Source organism: Gasterosteus aculeatus, chromosome 2, assembly GCF_964276395.1.
Source record: "Gasterosteus aculeatus chromosome 2, fGasAcu3.hap1.1, whole genome shotgun sequence".
NCBI classification, from domain to species: domain Eukaryota; kingdom Metazoa; phylum Chordata; class Actinopteri; order Perciformes; family Gasterosteidae; genus Gasterosteus; species Gasterosteus aculeatus.
Window position 1 is genome coordinate 10,842,238 of NC_135689.1, and position 20,366 is coordinate 10,862,603.

General features: G+C 45.3%; 1 protein-coding gene across 7 annotated transcripts in view; it reads right to left on the bottom strand.

The window, feature by feature from the left end:
- Positions 1 to 5,614: 5,614 nt before the first annotated feature.
- The window catches only part of znf385a (zinc finger protein 385A), a 49,039-nt gene continuing 34,287 nt past the window's right edge, over positions 5,615 to 20,366 (bottom strand). For all 7 annotated transcript variants that reach the window (XM_040192935.2, XM_040192936.2, XM_078092015.1 and 4 more), the window contains 5 exons: positions 17,111 to 17,285; positions 11,661 to 12,017; positions 9,233 to 9,417; positions 9,013 to 9,105; positions 5,615 to 8,823 (listed from right to left, as the gene is read on the bottom strand). In XM_040192935.2, coding sequence (XP_040048869.2) covers positions 8,536 to 8,823; positions 9,013 to 9,105; positions 9,233 to 9,417; positions 11,661 to 12,017; positions 17,111 to 17,285 — 1,098 coding nt within the window. In that variant the 3' untranslated portion in view covers positions 5,615 to 8,535. The remainder of the gene's footprint in view (positions 8,824 to 9,012; positions 9,106 to 9,232; positions 9,418 to 11,660; positions 12,018 to 17,110; positions 17,286 to 20,366) is intronic.

Sequence of the window (20,366 nt, forward strand, 5' to 3'; positions counted from 1 at the left end):
ACGTGACGTCCAGTGTCTGACGATGTAGTTTCTCCCACTCGCCCCACCAACGTTTTCGTCACCATCATTTTCTGAACTGAACTCCAAGGTTTTGCATTCACTGCATTCACAGACTCCACGCAGAAAGGCCGCTGGGTGGAGTCGCTGTGAGGCGACAGTGCTAACCACCTCACCACCAACCACACCACCACCGCACCACCACCACCGCACCGCCACCGCACCACTACACCACCACACCACCACCACCACCACCACCACACCACCACCAACGCACCACCACCACACCACCACCGCCACACCACCACACCACCACCGCACCACCACACCACCATCACCACCGCACCGCCACCGCACCACTACACCACCACACCACCACCACCACCACCACCACACCACCACCAACGCACCACCACCACACCACCACCGCCACACCACCACACCACCACCGCACCACCACACCACCATCACCACTGCACCACCACCACACCACTGCACCACCACCGCACCACCACCGCACCACCACACCACCACCACACTACCACCGCACCACCACCGCACCAGCACACCACCACCGCACCACCACCACCGCACCACCACCACACCACCACCACACCACCATCACCACCGCACCACCACCACACCACCACCACACTACCATCACCACCGCACCACCACCACACCACCACCACACCACCATCACCACCGCACCACCACCACACCACCACACTACCATCACCACCGCACCATCACCACACCACCACACCACCACCATCACCAACACCACCACACCACCAAATAGTTCACCAAAGTTCAAATGAAGTTACTTACAATACAGTATCATCAGTCTTTAAGCATGCGCTGTTTGAGAAAGACAAAATGTCTTGTTCACAAGAGAGAAAACCAAGCTAACTAATTTTAGTAATCCCCCCACCACAAGTGAACAGTGTAATAAGGATGCATTAATAGCTAAATCAGATGTGTGAACTGTTCTGCCTTGGACGCTGTCCTGGAGAACCTCAGCAGCCAAGTCCGTCAGCTGATTAAATCCACCTGGACCCGTATGCCAAGAAACCCGTTTCTGCCTTTTCTCCCTCCTTTACTGCTGCAACAAGCTGCCTCACTCACCTGTGTAGTGCGTTGACCCGTCTTCCCTGCATTGCCATCAACGCTGACTAAGCGTTTGTTCATTTTGCGTGAGTTTAATAAAAAAAATTTGTTCTATGAATAAGTGTTTTTGTTGGATATCCTCTTTTGGCTTCATGATACTGCCAATGTGTAAATGTTAAGCACCAGTGCTCACCATTGAGTCAGGGTATTTTTTTTTCTGTTTGTCTTGTAAGGAAAATGCATTTAGGTAGTGTAGGATATTAGAAACAAATTGACGATCCGGTTCATAAAATTAATAAAAATGCATATAGTGTACACCAGAATACAGCCATGATTCTGAAACTGTGTAATCCATAAAGTAATGACAATATTGTAAAACCACTGTAAATCTGCAACTGTAATAGAATAATATTGATGCAGTTATGATTGTATTTGATGTAATGTAATCAACTGGAATGCATGCATTTAATACTTGCACAACCACTGATATTGACTAAGGATCATTCGAAATCCGAGTTACACTGAACTCACCAGAAGACCACTCCCAGAGGTGTGGACACTGACTTTCACACCTTTAAGCATTGTTATAAATACCTGTAGGAACCATTGTTCTCGAGTTCACTGGTGGAGGCGACAGACGGGCACTAGGGATGGTCAAAGGACTGACCTGGGGCCTGTTGGGCGCTGAGACCAGCGGCTCCTCAGCTGAGATGTTCTTTTTACCGCAACGCCATCTCTTTTATTAAATACATTTGATTTGAACCTTTTGATCAGCGATGACCTCTGTCCGTCCGGCGTTTCTTCATTTTTGAACACAACAGTAGCCTATTACCACTAATTTGTGGTAGCTTTCAAATTTATAAATCATAGGACCACCACCTGAAGCAAAAGTTTGCAGATGTTTACATCTGATCGCCTTTCTTGTGTGTCCTTCGTAGAAAAACCTCTCCATTGGCATAACTAAAACTAGGCTAAAATGTTCTTTGTTACTTTTAGAATTGACTTTAAATCTTGATAGCTGTGGTTGTCTGGGTAATGATAAAACTAAATTGGACGAAGATTTAAAAATTACATGTTAACCGTGTTAAAAAAAAATGCCAGTTTCTGGATGCTCGTCCCCTTTGTTGATGCGTTTGGAAAAATTGGTCGTCAGTGTCATAAACCGTTCTCCCCATGTTGCGGTATTTTGACTGCTGCACCTGGAATTCAAGCGTCTGATATGGCCTGTTTGAAACTTCAGTCATTTTGAATACGTATAATCATGAGTGCCAGTTTGTAAATGCCACTCTCTGGCGTTCGTTCTAATATGCTAGTTAACTTTTAACAGTCTCATGAACCACATTCAGGTAACCGTTTTTCTATCAACCAGACCGTATTCATAAATAAAATTTCAGGACAACTTCCACTCTTAACATGAAGTATGTTGAAACAAACAAAGGCCATACATTTATTTATTTTTTTAAGTGATGTTCTAGCTCAAGGACACCAAATGGTACGAACACAACGTGTACATGTTTGCTTCATTGGAGCTTCTTGGTGTTTATCCGTTCACTGATCAGATTCAGTGCAGCCGTGGCCTTCGCCTCATCGGTGCAGAAGGGCAGTTTTCCTTGACCGCCTACCACTGCATGACGGACTGCACACCCTCCTTCGCTCACAATCGAGCCCATTGTCTTGGACTGCTGCCATGGCAACACAACTGAGCCACCTAGCAGGCCGAACCATCTGAAATGCCTTGTGAGATCAACCTTCTGGGGAAACTGCCAATTTGGAGCCTTTAATGAAGCGCATAGCATTGTCCGATTTTACTGCTGTCCAGCTAAAAGCATGTTGTCAGACGTTTGCCCCCATGAATTTAGAGATTAGCCAAGGTTACGCGGTTATTTCATGTGACCCTTGAGTGCGAGTTGGCTTATTGCCTGGATTGACTTTATTTCCCTGAAGAGGACAAGACATTAGTTGGAGGACTCATCCCTCTATATTAGATTGAACTATCAAGGCAGCATTGCTGTATTTGTGTCAAGACCGCATGCTGCCATTAATCCGTAATAGTAAAAGTATAGAGAAACATCAGAATTGATGGTAAATTCTACAGATGTTGGAAAGACTGACAGTGGGAGGTTAAGTCTGAGGTGCTAATAACAAGCAGCTGTTTTCTTCTGAGACGTCAGCATACACCGTTGTGTGATTTTGGAGATTATACACAGGTGCAACACCCCATGCAGCTGCCCAGATATTCATGACCACATCCTATAAGCCCCAACGAGAAGAGGAAGCGCTGCAGTTCTCAGCACGACGAGTAAATTAATCTAGAGGCCCTTTTGCGCCGCTGCGTCTTCTCTGCCGCTGCATCATTGAAATGCAACACAGTTTTTGTACAAACTTTCACTCGGTGACATCTATTTGCTCATACCATATCTCATCAACAGTAATTGCTATTCTTTTTTTTCCCCATTAGTCATAAAAGCTTTTGGATTTTTTTTTTAATTTATGCAGTAAGTACAACTTTCCTCTTTTTATATATATATATATATATACGTATATACATTTTGGGTTGGTGACCCCTTTAAAATGAAGCAGTCTCTGCCTCCAATCCTCTCTCAGGTTTGTTCGGTCTATTCCAGTTGAGCGCTTTTGTAAATGTTTAGAGACATAGAAGTAAAACCATCACAAAAAAATGAACACCTGTGATGTTCTGAATTCAGATTATAGACCAATATCCTGCACACAACTCTTCTTATTGCAGATAAGGTTTTTTTTATTGTTGGTCTCAATCAATTTTGATAACATTAATATATCATTGCATATAAAATATTTAGAACGCTTTACTGAGCAGAAAAATACATTCTTGCTTTCAAAGCAAGTCTCATCTCTTTGGATGAGTGATGCACAAAGGGTAAAGCGAGTCTAAAGAGCCAGTGGGGGAGATGGAAAGGGACACTAGAACATGCCCTCTTCTCTCGGGTTCAGACATCCATTTAAAGAAAAGTGCTGGTACGTATCTCTACCCCTTCAGATTCCATTTCACCATCTCACGCTGTTATTGCCGCATCTCAATGCTCGGAACCGACCAGACAAGAGCCGGCTTTTAGTACAAAACTGGGTCCATGCCATTATGCGTTTGCTTTCAGGGAGTCGTGATTGATGACAAAGATGTGCTGTCATCTTTTCATCATGATCTGAAGCAAACTAATTCAGTCCAATGGTATAAACTAAAAGATAAAAGAATTACGCATATAACCTTGTACAATACTATGATTGTATAAGAACACGTGTGATAGTTATCTATCCAGCCATGGTTAAACATATGTATCATATGATTATCAAATGTCCTGGAAATGGGAAAACAAAAACGATTACTAAGTAAAAAGTGCATATGAGTTTTCAGATTTCCCACAGATCAGGTTGTTTTAAAATGTCTGACCAGTGGGGGAGAAAGTGTAGCCCAGATGCCCTTTGTCCAGTTTTTATGGCCTTTTCTCTAACACACAATGCATTGTTCGGTTTCAGGGCAGCTTTCAATACATAATGGATTTTAATGTATATTATATATATTCAGAACAATTGGTGCTTCTGCATGGAGTTCATATCATTTGGCCTACTGCACCTTTATGAGCTAAATTACTGTAAATGTACATTGTTTTGATGATTGAATCCATTTACTGCTTATTCTTTGCTGAATGAGCAATTCTGCATTGTTTCAAGTGGCTCTACTTCCTAGTTACGACAGCAGGACCATCTAGTGGCCGAGTTCTGCAATGATACAGGATGCAGAGGACCCTCGGCAAGCTGTGGAAATGCTTCGCTAAAAAAAAAAAAAACCCTGGGGAAACAACATGAAAACCATTGGGAAATTAGCCACGCTCTCCAGACAGTACAATGCTGCTCTTCATCCGACGGTACAATGCAGCAGTCAGCTGCTCCAGCTGGCTGCTCACAAACACCAAGGCTGATTGCAGCAGACTTCATATTGGTGTTTAAATGGATGTTTCTGCCAGAAGCATTAGGATTATGTTGCATGTATGGGTATCCAAAAATCTTTTGTTCAAAAACTTTTTCCCATTGATACTAAATACTCAGTATCAAGCTTTTTTGAAAAAACGTTCTGCCATTATCAAATTCTGTGTCGCCTACGACTTTCAGCCTTTTATTCTACTCGTGCAGCTGCGAGTGCCTTTTGGTGCATTTATGTGATGCTGAATTATTTGTTGTTTAAATGACACATTCTACATATTTTCTTTTACATTTGTTATAGGGTTCTCTGTAATTACAGTATTACACTGTATTCCAAAAACAGTATAATTTATTCCCTGTCAACAGACTGAATGCAAGGCTTTGCAAATGATATAATTTGTTGTTTTATGTTGTAAAATCTTTTTATTTTAATTTGATCATGAAACATGTGACGTGCTGTTAACTAGGACTGTGATGACGATGCATTACATATATTATTATGACCATTGATAGAAGGTGGACCACACAATGACTGGTTCATAACAACTAAGGAGACATTTGTTTCATGATTTATTGACATGTACTTTTTTTTCCCCCACCATGGTTTCTCTTGATACCAATACCATTTACCATAAAGTTTTTTTCATTTAAATTACATTGATAATGATTTACTCACATACATTTATTGTTTCATTTTCTTATTGCAATAAACAGTAGCCAGAATGAGTCAGGTATTGCTATGGTTTGCCATACAAACTCTTTGTCCCCCTCTGACATTGAAATTCAAAAATAACTTTATTGGCAAGACAAAATTACACCATAGTCCCTCTCGCTCTGCTCTGAGAGGCAGAATAAGGCTATTAGCCTAAACACAGCTAACATGAAATACCTGCCCAGAAAATGGGCATCTAACATTTACTTCCCATGTGTGAATCATGACGATGAATAAGTGGGAATTACCACTGTTATGATCACAGCTGCTGGGCTGCTACATGACCGACCTGCCAAGGACAAGATCACCACACTGCTTTGATTGGGTCATTGATCCAGAATCCAGAATGACTGATCAATATTATCCGCAATCAAACGTGCAGTTTTCTGTCTCCATTATTTTGTTAGGCCACTTTTTTTAGCTCCGGGTTGGTTCCGTCTGTGAGTGGTGGGAATTAGGGAGCGAGCAGGTCCCAACACACACACACACACACACACACTAGAATACATGGAACACACACCGACGGGAAGGAGAGGAAGGGTCCTGGAATAGTATCTCACTTACAAAATGAACTCCGCAAAGGAGGTTTTCGTTCATCAACAAAAAGAGCACGACGGTGGGAGCTGACGCCTAGCCAGCTTCTTCTGTAAGTAATGGCATTAATATTGTTCCTCGGGATTTTTCACTTAAACACATTTCTCACGCACACAGACACACAAAGAAAACAAATATATGGGAGTCGAAATAAAAATGCCCGTTGAACAGCTGTAGCTTTTATCCCTTGTTACCTGCCGTTGTACCCTGTTCCCCAAGCAGAGGTTACCAAAGTAAAAAGGCCCTTTAATATGAAGGGCGGTCCCTAAACCCACCAACATCTCTGTCTCTGTAAATTTCTTCAAGGGCTTGTGGTCTTCTCGAGAACGGAAAAGTCGGTCAGCTGGCGTGCTCCCAGTTTACGCAGGACTCCAGACAACGTGTCACAATGACGACAAGTCACTCATAAAACTGCATTGCAATGTGCAGACAAAGGTAAGACATTAGAGTTCATTGCTTCTCAATGAAAGGGCACAGTGTACATCTGGTTCAGAAAAGGGGGGAAGTTTTCAAGCTGTGGCGATGAGTCCGCAGCTGCTTAGCTAGTGTTTCAACATCATTTAATAAGTCCTACTTCTCCATGAAAGCAGTTCATATTTACTGCCTACAAAGATATCACTATTGTGTCTCCTATTTTGCTCTTCCTTAGTTCTAAATGCAAACCAAAAGTCCAAACCAAACGAAGAAACAAAGTGCTCACCAGTCTTTGTAAAAGAAAACAAGTCATGGTACATTTAATGGCTTTCAGGTGTAAGATGGAAACTATTGATCAAGGCCTTGAGCTGGACCTCTCAGCGCCTCGCTGGGCTTCCGCCTCAGTTGTCACTCCAGCTCAAGATCGTTTCTCCCGAGAATGCATTTGGCTTTCACCATCCTGTCTTTAATTAGTTCTCCATGAGCATTATGTCTGCCAGTGTTTATTTGCCCTCTGCTATAGACTCACATGAACCTCCGCAGATGGGGGACGTGAGGAGGAGGAGGTTAGGGACAGCAACGGAGGAGTTCAACCCAATGACGCAGAGGCCTGATCCATCCTGATCTTATCCAGAGAACGCGAGCAGAAACAACACAAACACAGGGTCACACCTAATTCCTTCCTCCCCACCCACACAGTGAATACGCTTGCAAACAAAGACCAGTGAGTTGTTAAGATGTCCATCAATTTCTTTTTGATGGCTTAATGTGAACAAATGTCTGACCCAATGCCCATGAACTAAAGGCTCCAGTACTTCTGATTACTGTAAATAAAATAACTGATTATTGCCGTCTAACGGAACCTGAGCTAAAGTCAGGGATCATGTGGCGCCGTACAGTACGTGCAGCTTCTGCTCTTTCTCGCGTGTTCTCTCGCCTTCAGTGAGGCCGACCTCTGATTGATACAGAGGTTGGCAGATGTGCCCTGCGGTGCAATCTATATTAAAACACAGATTTGTTTGGACCAGTGTGTGTCTGCGCGCCGCCTGGGGTGAATTCAACCGCTGCCCCCGTTCCGACCCTCCTCCCACCTCACCGACTCAGGAAATGACAGCAGAGTGCATTTCCCCCCACAGTCACTTTTCTGCTCTCTTCAGAGGCTGTTACCAACCCCCCCCCCCCCCGCTCCTGTCAGCACAAGTCATGTCGTATCTAGCGAGGACCTAGTGTCACAAACTGAAGCGTTGCTGTCCTCCGCCGCTGAGGGTGGCATTGTACGCGGCCAGCGAAGGCCGATGGAAGCAGCTGCCCTGCTGATGTTACATCACTGTCTTTGTTTTTGAGGTGCATAGAATGAGTGGAACCAGTTGAGCCGTGATGACGGGAGAAAACAAACCTGGCCTAATTATCCAACACTAATTGTGGTTTAATGTTCCTAGGAAGATGTGCATGTGTGTGTGTGTGTGTGTGTGGGGGGGTGGGGGGGTGTACAGGGAAGTTCAATGCATAATGAAGCCTCGGCTCCTTCCATATGTGGATGATTACGAAGTCTTTGAAATGGAGGGTCAGGTAAAGGGAGGAAAGATGTCTACTACTTTCTGGTGCTCCTTTCCCTTGCATTTCTTTCAGTTCAGTATTTAAATGGTTGGATTTTACACCCCTTTAACAATTCCTCGTAGTTGATCATGTTTGTATCTTCACAGTGTGCTTTTAGAGTGACTGCTCCTGACCGGCCGAGGTCAGAGGGTGATGTGTCAGTAAGGGGAGAAAAGGATTGGCCCGTGGGTGGTGCGCATGGGCCCGGGGGCGGGTCTCAGAATGGCGTGGCTGAGATGAGGGCCTTGCAATAGGTGATGGTGCGGGTGGTGGGGTAGGTGCGGTAGGTGCGGGTGGTGTCCAGGAGCTGCCGCCGCCGCCGCCGCACGGAGAGCCATCTGATTTGAGGAAGCTGCAGCGGCCATCGCTGCGGCGACGGCCAAGGGGTTGTGCAGGAGCCTTGCACCCAGCGCTTTGGTAAGATCCTTGGAGAAGCTCAGTGAAGACTGCAAACCGAAGGGGGGTCAAAAGACAAGAGAATGAAAGAAAGAGAGAGAGAGATACATGAAATGATTGGTTTCCAGATGAAAGAACACGTGGTGGGAAAACATAGTCCAGATGTATCATACATCCTAATGCAATCCCGATTCAATTCAGTCCGTTCAATTGAGTCCGTATTCAACAGGGAGACTTACCGTAAGATCAGCTCCCCGGTTCTTCTTGTGTCGGCTGAGTAGGGGGTTGGGTTTGCCCGCCATGCCGTCCCGGTGCCTTCGACTTGATATGTGCTAAAAGACAGGAACAAGACTTATTGTAATTTTCCCAACGAAATAATATGCCATATCTAACAGCCTATTATTTTGACCCTGGGTTTTACATTGTGACAAGGTACAAAGTATAATTTCTTGCTGTTACCTGTTTGAGTTGCAGTTCAGAGTTGACCCGTACATTGCAGATCTCACAGTGGAAGGTTCGTTCCTGAGTGTTGGGGTCCACCGGCCCCCCTCCCTGCTCTCCGATGGGCTTGGGGCCCAGGCGAGGATACGCCTTGATGGGGCCCAGCCCGCTCCGCGCTTCCAGGATAGTTTTGTGTTTGGTACCTGCAGACCGACACACGGGGGGGAAAACAAAAAGGTCAGGAACGGCACAGGCCCGAGATGAAATTACATAATTAGAAGCTAATACAATATAATTAAATAATACAGTGGAGATGCATCATCATTTATGCCAAATGAGCCATGCCTCTGCTACCCTTCTAATATCGAATTAATCCCGACAGCCTTTTTTCTGTAACTAATCAAAGTGATCGAGGAACAATGACAGTGACAAATAGAAGGGCATTATAGAAGAAAAGATTTGTAACACTGGCTTAATTCTCCAATAATTGACCACATGCATCATATCGCTGTGTGAGGTTGTAGTGGTATGTGTCTACCACTAGAGGGCTGCACACAAACAGCTGTGCAGTGGGAAGATAAAACTTCTCCAATGTTTATATTCCAGTAAAACGGTGGATCATGTTTGATCAGGCGAGCGGTTTGCACTGTACTGAAGTGTATTACCACTTGTGCCAACATCAATAAAGGCTCTGGACTACTGAACCCTCTGTCATTTAGACTGTAAATGTTTAAATATGGAAAGTTATTAAGAGAAGCGCGTCTGTCTAGTCTGAGGTTAGATTTGATGTCAGACATTTACCGCCCTGGTCCCATGATGAAATAGACATTTCTATTCACTAGATACTGTCTCCTGGCAATACCAAGTACTACAGTTACATGTGACCTGAGACATTGTAACGTCAGAATCCACCCAATGCCTGCTATTAGTCCAGACAGGATTCTAACCTTCTGTTTTTTATTTCAGCAATTAAAAAAATACATTTAGTCAGATCTTCAATAAAAGAGGTCCAATTGCCCGTAAAAAGGAAATTACAAGAGATTCCAAACTAATGCATGTTTCATACGTTGTTGTTTCATAACATGAGGAATGTCTTTATGCAGTGTTTTCTTAATTAGAAAAAAACAATCACACATTTTGCTTTTGGCTAAAAATAATTAGCTATGCCCCCCGATCGACCCCGATGACGCAGCAAAGCCCCCCACCGTCTTTGAGTCACTCTCCCTCTGAACAGAGTTAACGTTACACAAGAGAGGGAAATGGTCAGACGTGGAGACTGGGGGGCTCCGCTGGGGGGAGCGGGAGGCTGGAATGACAGATTTCGCTCTCGGCCAGGAAATGTGCTCTTAAGCTCTCTGTTTGTGCCTTTGTTCTATTTTAGTCTGAAACTAGATGGCCCGTGGAGTTTGTCTTCGTGTGGTTGACTCATTGTGTAGAACGCCGAGCATACAAGGCGCATTTGAACAGGCAATGGCTTTTTTTTTGTGATTTCTGCTGTTCATTATCACACAAAAGGCCACGCATGCTGCCCAAGTCTGCATGACATATGCTTTGATAATTGAACCCCGCTAACATGCATAGTTTTCATTTTCAGAATCAGTGAGGGTGATCGTTTCCAGATTGCTTACTTTGTTTCTACTCAATTTGGCATTCAGGCATTACATTTGGGAGCTGTGGCCCCCGGGTGACGTTAGACTGGTGTCTGGTTATACTTACATATGTAACATGCTGGAAGACCAATGTACAGTAACACACACGTATTGTTGCGCTGTTAGACTGATACTAATCAGTGATAAAGCACAAAAGCATTAGTTTATTCAACCATAAAAGGTTGATTTGTGTAATTTTCACCCAAGCTTAGGAGGTATTTGTTGGCTGCGTTCTTGTCTGTCTGAGCTGGCTGCACCAGAACATAACTCAAAGCAAAGCGCACACGGTTACAGACAGTAGTTTCTCTCATGTTTTAGGAGAGTGTATCCGTGTTGAACAGTGGAGGTCAGCGGACACAAACTGTGCTTACAGGAACACCGGCTCATAATTGATAAAAGCAGGCGGCGAGGCCCTCAGGGGCCTGTTGGGTGTGAAAGTTGTCTGACTGAATGTTGAAGCTGGGATTGTGCGGAGCTAAGCAACAAAACTGATTTTTTTTCTTGTTTTCTCCTTCCTTTGTCAAGAGAACTCTTCAGACTATGGAGAATAGTTTTTATATAAAAGACTAATCATGACCGAGTGAGGCACTCTCTCATGCGTTATTTTAACGAGTTTCTTCTCCTACATTGATCAGTTTGGTGTTGTCTGTGAGTCCAATAATGTATCAAATTAACAAATATTAATTAATTTAATATATTCAAGTTGCCACAGTGATCTTTCGTTGTAAAATACCTTGTTAATTCCACACATTTTCATTGCCAGTGACTTTCTGCAACGTGCAATCGGACGAACCCACCTTTGTTGTGGGCCTCCAGCTGTGACAAGGAGTTAACCGCCACCTTGCACAGTGAACAGTACAGCAGCTTCTTGGCCTTGTCCTCCTCTGTCTCCGGGTTGGACGCGCTGGAAGCAGCGATGCCGCCGGCTCCTGGAACAGGGGGTCCAGACCCCGGCTGCTCTGAGGGGGCACTGCCAGGGCCGCAGCCTGGGGAGGATGAAACGGCGGGGTTCAGGAGGGGCATGGGGCCGGGCAGGAGCGGGCACGCCAAGGGCATGGGGGAGTCCACGGGCGGGGTGGGTGGGGTGGTGAGAGCGGGGAGGGGCCCCGGGGCCAGCAGGGCCACGTTTAATTGCGACAGGGGTTGTGTTTCGTCTGCAAAACAACAGAGAGACACAGACAGAGGAAGAAACAGAACACGTGTCAAATGCAGTGCAAAGGCAAATAACAGAACGGATTTTGTGTTCCACAGAGCACATAATTCAAAACAAGTGCTTAACTATTGACTTCATTGTCTATGAACTCAGCAATGAAGCAAAGAGCCCATTTCTGTTAAGTTAAACCACAGCACTTCCACACAGCTGAAATCGGAAGCCACAGTCTGCTGCTCAGATGAGACGGAGCAGTTATTTTAATTTCCTGTAATGTATATAGGGCATAATGGTTCAAAAAAAGATCCTTTTAATTAAAGGCACATATAAAGTAGATCAGAGGAGAAAAAAACGTCTCATATGTGTCAAGGCACAAGCGAGTCTTTCACTGATGTGGTCTCGTCTTATTAAAATATTTCCAAAGTGAGAAAAAGGAAACGGGTACCACAACGTACGCGCTTTTTGACTCTTTCCAAAACACCTGTTGTTTTTGGCAAAGTTTGTAGCCAAATAGCACTTTCTCTGTCATCTCTCCTCCCGCTCGCTCTCTGTAGTTTTAATTTCTTATTATTGCACGTGTTTGCAAGCTTGACACCTACTCTTCCTTCCCCCTTTTAAATAATAGAACACTCTCATTTCTACATTGCCAGACACATGTTTCTGGTCAGCCCCTCCCATAAGCAGCCCCTTTCTTATTCTTTAAGCGATGGGTGTTGACTGAAAAAAGAAACCCCTAAATTTGGGTGGCGTGTTGAGAACTCCCCCGATTAGAGGCGACTAGCTGTAGCGCCCAGCGCAGGCCGTGGAAACTCCCCTGGATTAAGGGATAACGTTGAGTATTTCTGGGAAGAAAACTAAATAATGACTGATGATTCCCATGTGCTTTGTCATTTTCTAACATGGCAGAATCCATAAGGGTTGTGACATACATATTTTGTGTCCATGTGTGTGATGTTTAGTTGCTCTGGCTACTCCATTGCATCATCTGTGATGAATCCCATTGTGATTGCTTTCCATTTCACTGATATCCAAGATCAAAACTTCCCCTTTTTACATATTGGAAGTTTCCAGCGGCAGAGCCGCTACCCTGAACACAGAGCTTCAAACACATGTTTTCTTACGAAGGAAAAAAAGAGAACATGAGGGAGTCCATGAACCGGGTGCAGTTGGAGGTCAAGCGATCTTTGGAGGGTTTGGTCACTCATCATGTGTTTACTTTGCCACACGCCGGCGTTAATTGCGGAGCTCGCATTTAAGTGCAGAAGGCAAAATGACAAGAGGAGCTGATGGTTCTCTCAGTAGTTCATTCATTTTTGCCACACACAGGCACATACGTGAACACGGGACTTCATTGCTATGCAAAAGAAACCAACCCAGAATCCCCAGCGGCCATGACATGTGGTCTGAGTTAATATGACGTGGGGAGGGATGGAGACGGTTGGCCAAACAGTAATAAGGCATTTTGTGATCCTGGATGGATGGAGGTCGACCTTTCCAAACCGTCACATCCAGTCACTGTTTCACCTCATACCACACCCAGCGTCTTCTACACTCACCCCCCTTTAGCACAAGTTCAGCTTGAGTTCATCCTCCTCAGGACCTTCTTGTCCATAATAACTCAGCAACCCCAAATTACAAATCTCACTCAACAGCAAAATATTTTTTGGTTATGTTTCCTGACTGATTAAAAGCATTAATTTGAGATTTTCTATTCCATCCAAGGTGCTGAGAAATAACCGATGTATTTGTTTTTTTTAGCTGAAACTGCAGAAACTATATTCTTGCAGCCCAACTAAACATTGATAAGGTGGTTACTGACCTTCCTCCTTCATAGCCAAACAGAAGAAGGCATTTTTCACTGGGAGAGGTCAGCAGAGAGAGATAACTATGTCCAGATGCTTTACTCCACAGTCGGGTGTCTGCTTTGCCTTAATCCACCTCAGGAAATGAAGGCTATGTATAGATTGCAATCCATGGGGAGAGGTTTTGTTGATGAAGCCGTGGGATTCAGTGCAGACTAAGTCCAATTCAGACAAAACAACTTCCTTTGTTTACTGCAAGAGTCAATGTAAATAAAAAATGTGATGGTGGAATTGGTGTGGAAAGCGCCATAATAAGGAGGACCCATGTAAGCAAATGTTCCTTATTGTTACAAAGAATGTAAGTGGTCACATTTAGTCGCAAACCCGGCAATGAATAAGCATTTTTTTATGATCTCAAATGTAAAGTTGAAGGCAGAACAAAACATTTACTGCCGTGCTCAACCGGGTCTCTGGATGTGGGCCAGTAATATAAACACTTTGTTTCAAATGTTAAAGGAAAGTGTTGACATTTAAAACCAAGGCAAACTCAGAGGCTCGGGAGATACTGGTCAAGCTATTTTCACCAGGAGGTTTAACATTAACTTGGTTCCGTCTTGGCAACATCGTTTGTAGGCTGGAATGTTTCTGTCTGACAATTCTCAATGATTAATGCACCAAGAAACTCAATGCTGGCCCGACAACAGCCGAGCCTCATTCATAATGCAGTTGGGTGTCTTTTTCCCAGTCTGGCCTCCATCCGAACTCTGAGTCGCTGCCACTCTCACACACACACACACACATCTAAACATGCAACTGTGTTTTAGATGCTTATGTTCACTATTTTAGGTTGATTTAAACAAATAGCACTCCAAAGAGAAAAAGCTTTAACTGGTGAATCCCTTGAGATCCCGCAAACTAACAACAAAAAAGAATAAAGAGCATGAAACGCAGATCAGCTCTGTGTAACCCGACACAACAGTCAGCTCACAGGCATGCAACCGAAGCCCCCACATGAAAGTCATCCATCTGATTCACCTCGGTTGTGTGTGTGCGAGCGTCGGTGTGGCCTCCAGAGTGGCGTAATAGCAGTGTGATTTTTAACTCTTCATCGGATTGGGAGTGTCGGACAGCACAGCGGTAAAGAGGATGGGAATGAGGGACGGAGCAAACAGCTGTCTCCCCATCGCTCAGCCAAACCGTTAGCTCACCAAGTCTAATCCCGCAAAGCCACAGGCCTCCTCTGGGGGCAGTTTTGAACGCAAACGCTTTGAAGGGTATAAGACTCGTGACCTGTTCTGATAGCCATATGCTAACAGCACTGCCATAAAGGACCTTGCACTGCTTCAGCCTGCAGCCAGGTCTCTGATTAAAGCCATCTCTGCTGAGTGCGTTTGAAATGCTAATAAGAAGCGGCGCTCTATAAGGCCGTCATACCAGAGCTCGCCTGAACTAAGTTATGTTTTCTAGTATCGATAAAGAAACCAGCGTTTCAGCATCAAGTACAAATGTTTTTCTGCTGTGTGGGAGATTTGCACCGTGGGAAATCTTCCCCTTGTCCTTCCATTGGTGCGCTTGCATTGGTCAGCCCCTCACTGCCCCCACCTTCTCATTACCAGTACATGGTACAGTACACGTGTTCGGATGCATTATGCATTCTGTTGCATCTAAGCATCTGCCCCGTAGTGACCCATGTTAGTGTCCACAGGCCAAACCACTGTGTCCGTCCTCCAGGTGCTGCTTCCAGTAGAGGCTACACGCAGCCGCCTTTGATCCGTCCCCCTCCTATATAGTAGAGGGACAGGGTCCCCTAGAGGACATGCATCCACACAAACAGTGCACACTCTCAAGCAAGCGGACACGCAGGCAGGGCAGGAAAGGACGAGCTTCCAGGGTCACGAGAAAGAGGCCGGGATGGAAAAAGGCATTCTTTCTCATGTTGCTACTTTCAGATTTCGGTCATGGCAGGCTTGTTTTGGCTCTTAAGACTATTGGAGCTCGCCCCGGGGATTCTTACTAATGGTGACAGGCCTGGCGCTGGCCCTCTTCTTCTGGTGTGTTGTTTTCTTGCAAACTTAAGTTGACCTTGGTTTTGTCTCTGCATTCTTCGTATTTGCTTTTTGCCTCTCGGTCCATGAGGTGGAAATGTCTTGTAAACAGCTACAGACACCTTTGTAAATGTCATCAAAACATGGCCGGACTATTCAGTGCTCTGTGTTTGATCCAAGGACAGAGTACACTGAGGGAATGGAAAAAAACAGGGTGGAGAAAGGAGAAGGGCAAACACACAGGTGACCCAGTCTCTGGATTGTGGCTTCAAATAGGAAGATGAGGAAGTCGGGGAGACAGAACTTGAGACAGGAGAGTCGGGGCTAAAAAGGTGCTGCTAAAGAAAGAGCTCGCAGCTCCTCTGCCATGCCCTCCGTCCTTACCGACGGCATAAAGTCTTCCAAAAATAAACGACTCCTCATTAAAGCCAGATCAGCTGCTGTCTGTGTCCTTTCCGATGCCGGCTTTGATTGTGGACGAGCTCTTCCTCAGTGGTGTCATCTTTATTTTCCTCAATAAGTCTTAGCACTGATTACCAGCACCCCGAGCTCAGGCAATAGGGTCTATTTTCACTCTCTGGCAAATGGTGCGAATGCCGGGAAACTGCCATGTGACCGTATGCCAACCCTCACCGCTCACAGAAAGGCACCCAACCAGTTTAACATCGGCCAGCTGAGCAAATCATTGTTGTGGTCGGACTCGACTAAATACAGGGTCTTTCGTGTGTTACTGTAATGATTTCTCTATACACCTGTCACTCATGAAGCTGTTTTTAGTCTACTCCTCTCTGTGCTACTCAGCAGTCAGTCAGACGAGAACCATCAGAGGCATCACCTTTGTGCGGAATGAAAACAAAAAGCCTGTGATGTGAACTAATAAAGCCATATTATATAGTTTGATCTCCCTGTAAACCTGTTTCCCTTCAGGTATCTAATCAGAGGCTGTTTTCATTAATTAAGCATGAACTATATTTGCACTAAACTGAGCAACTGCTTTCTAGTTCATGTCTTCATGTGTCTGACTGCAGTACCGCTCTTATAATTCTGATTTAAAATACACTGACTATCATTATAAATGAGTAAACTTTGATGAATATGTGAAATACAGATGCTGCTGCAAAATGACTGTTTGTTCCTATTTTAACAAAACAATAAGCCTCCTAACATCTCGCTTGGATGGAAATCATTATCTCAAATCTCATATAAGCCCTTTTTTTTCCTCTTTCTAGTATCATTTTCCGCCGTCTCACCCGCTTGGTTCGGCCCGCTGTCCAGAGCAGTGCCGGGGGCATCGGCCGGAGACGGGGAGGAGGTGTTGGGCGCAGAATGAGGCTTGTCCCCGTCCTGAGGGCGAGTCTTGGAGGTCTCAATGCCTTTCACCCTCCTGGCATGCCGGTTTCCTTTGTAATGGGCTTCTGCCTGACTCTGTAGAAGGAGACGGACAAAAAGAAAAGACAAGTTCATGATGTAAGTGGACAACAACGCCAACAGAGGAAAAACACATTGCAGACTTAATCAGACACATTGTGACAACAGCACACGCATGCGCTTGTTAGTATGATAGCGTGTTATTCAACAGGCCCTCTGAGCCACGGCCTGCAGGCAGGTTTACAGTGGAAGGATGAATGAATAACAAAAAGACACGGTGATGGAAACGTTTGAGACCTAGACCTCCCTCGCCCCCCCCCGTTGTCTCTTAGTCCCCTCACGGTCAGGTTTTAAAATGACTTGTACCTTATACTGCGGTGTATTACTGCGGAGTCTAACAGCACGTGCATCTGTGGATCACCCATTTCTGTACTCAAAGTTTGAACAGAATCTGCATTCCAGAGCTCTACACACATCCTGACCGTTCCTTTTCGTCGCTGCAGCCACGCTGACAGACAGTCAAAGGTCGTCAGCGAGATGCCACACTATCTACGCACTATTAAATGACACATTACCAGTGGGAGGCTGGAGGTTTACAGGGGGGCCGGATATTCCCGCACAGAATAAAAAAAATGTTGCAGATATCTTTTACAGAAGCTGGTGTGTGGCTAATCGCACGATGAAAGACTAACTGCTAGCTAATGTGTTTGTTCGGAGGGTAAACAAGTGCTCGTTTGTCAGGAGGGAGAACAGCAAAGTCTGACTCTCGTTGGTGTATGTTTGTGTTCCTGCACGGAGGTATGTGCGCCTGGAACAACATGGCCTATCAGGTGCAGGGTTACTATGGCAGCTTAGCGGTATGGGGACAAGTGGAACAAAACACAAAGCATACACAGATACATTCGTGTGGGGGGGGGAGGGGGGGTACATAATGTACTGAATGAATTCCATTTGCCATCTGTTCGCTCACTCTTAACTTCCCCTCCGTCATGATTTAAGCGTCCCTCAATTTAAATAGCAATACAAACAGGCTGCTTACGTGCATTTCCTCTGAGCAGATGTATGCTGTCACGTTGCTAAATAATCCTCCAGTTGTAAAGATGATAATCAAGTAGCTAGTTTCCAGGGAGAGGCATGGTCCTGAAGAGAGGCTGGCAGCTGCCATCGGTGCTGAAAGGCTTGAAGAACTTAGGACATCACCCTGACCACAGGCCTAGGAGTGAGGATAGACTGACAGGGGGGCAAATGTCTGTAAGCCCGGTTGTGTGTCTGTTGGACGTGTGTTTCTGATGTTCATCTGAGACGTGAGCTATCAGGGTGAACCAGCGGCTGAAGTCATTTACAATATCGCATTTCTTGTAAATCATGATGACAAGCTGGGCTCTAGATATAGCAGCCCACTTGCAACAAAGCCTGTAGATCAAGGGCGGGAGAGATGTGGGCCGCAAAAGGCGTGTGGGTTGGGTGGTGTTGGGTGGTGGTGGGGGGCGGGGCTGCTGACAGAGAATAGATCTTTCAGATGAAAGAAAGGGATGAAAAAGTACATGGTGGGGCCCCGGTGGAGCCGCCACAGAGGCTCCCATAAGCAAAGTGTGTCATCTGCCGAGCTGGTGAGCATCAGTGTGAGATCCTGGATGAAGAGGAGAGGGAGAGCGTGAAGGCAAGACGGCGGGGATATGATGGACGGCCAGGGAACTACATGACAAGGAAGGTTGTGTCAAGACCCGGACAGAGAATTGGAGTGATATAAAAGAGACAAAAAAAGTCAGAGAGAGGAAAAACTGCATCACATCAGCCTGTGAAGCCTGTTCTTCATTACGCAGTCGGTTCAAACGGAGCCAGTCGTTCTAAGGAAGGAGGCAGTGCTGCTAGAGTTGCAGCTCCAGATGAGAGTTAAAAGTGAAAAAGAAGAACTGATAGATAAACAAGCAGGAATTAAAGGGGAGGGGCATATGCTGTAGAAGATAATAAGGGATGTACATCAGCCAATAGTATTGCTGCAAACAGCTGTGACGCTGGTCAATGCAGCGGAACAGAGCCGATGATGTCACTAATGCAGCACACCACCAAGGTCGTTATAAACCACCGTTAAACACCTCACACCACCACGCGACGGAGGGAAAGCGGGGCACAAGCCCCCCCCCTCATCCGTTCCTCTTCTCCTCTCCTTCCCCTCCATTTCTCCTCGCTCCCACTTTCCCAAGATGCACCGGGGCTGTCAGAGCCAGACACTAATCCATGCCCTTGACAAATGCATCTTATAATAAGTAGTGGCAGGCAATTTCAGGCATTTCCACACTGTAAATAACGTAGCACAAGAGAGGGAGACGGAGAGAAAGAGTGGGAGAAATTACTGAGAGAGAGAGAGAGAGAGAGAGGCGGAGAGAGAAAGATCAAATGGGGACACGTGGATGATGGAAAAATGATGCGTGAAATGAGGGGAGCAAAGGGCGCGAGCAGCAAGGCAGAACCGGATCCTTCTGGAGACAAATACATTGGTCATAACTAACGGTAGACACCGTCTCAGCTACACAAAACACCTGAACTACCCATCAACGCACAGGTGGCAAATGAAGACGGAGAAATGTGGGCCAACATGATTGTCTTCTCAGAGTCCAGAACTAGAAGACGAGGTGAGGACTGCAGCACAAGATTCTACTGAAGTGTTTCCCGCTGTATTATTTTCGGTCATGAAATATTTATCCTGCCTTGACATTATGTAAAAGAACAGTGGGGGGGGGGGAGGGGGGGAAGTCATGGTGATGAAAAAAGGACAACTTTTTCTCCAGTGTAGCTTAGTAGCGCAGCACAAATTACACACACGCCTGCTTCAAGTTTGACATTGCTGGTTTATTGCAGTGCACGTGTTTGTCTGCACGCTGGAAGCTAAAGTGGACGACAGCGGAGAGGTGCTGTTATCCTGCATATCAGAGTGCTGAGGACTCACGTGTGGATACACGGGATGTCTTGAGCTAGAAGAAAAGACTCCGCTGCGTGCCGCTATTTCCGGTTCCATATGTTCACAAATAAACACGAGCTTCAGTGAGGAGAACAAGGGGAACACTTCTTATTAAACATTAACAATATGCGCTAACATTTATTTTTCTTTCATTATTTAGATGGTTTTGGGAAAGCATC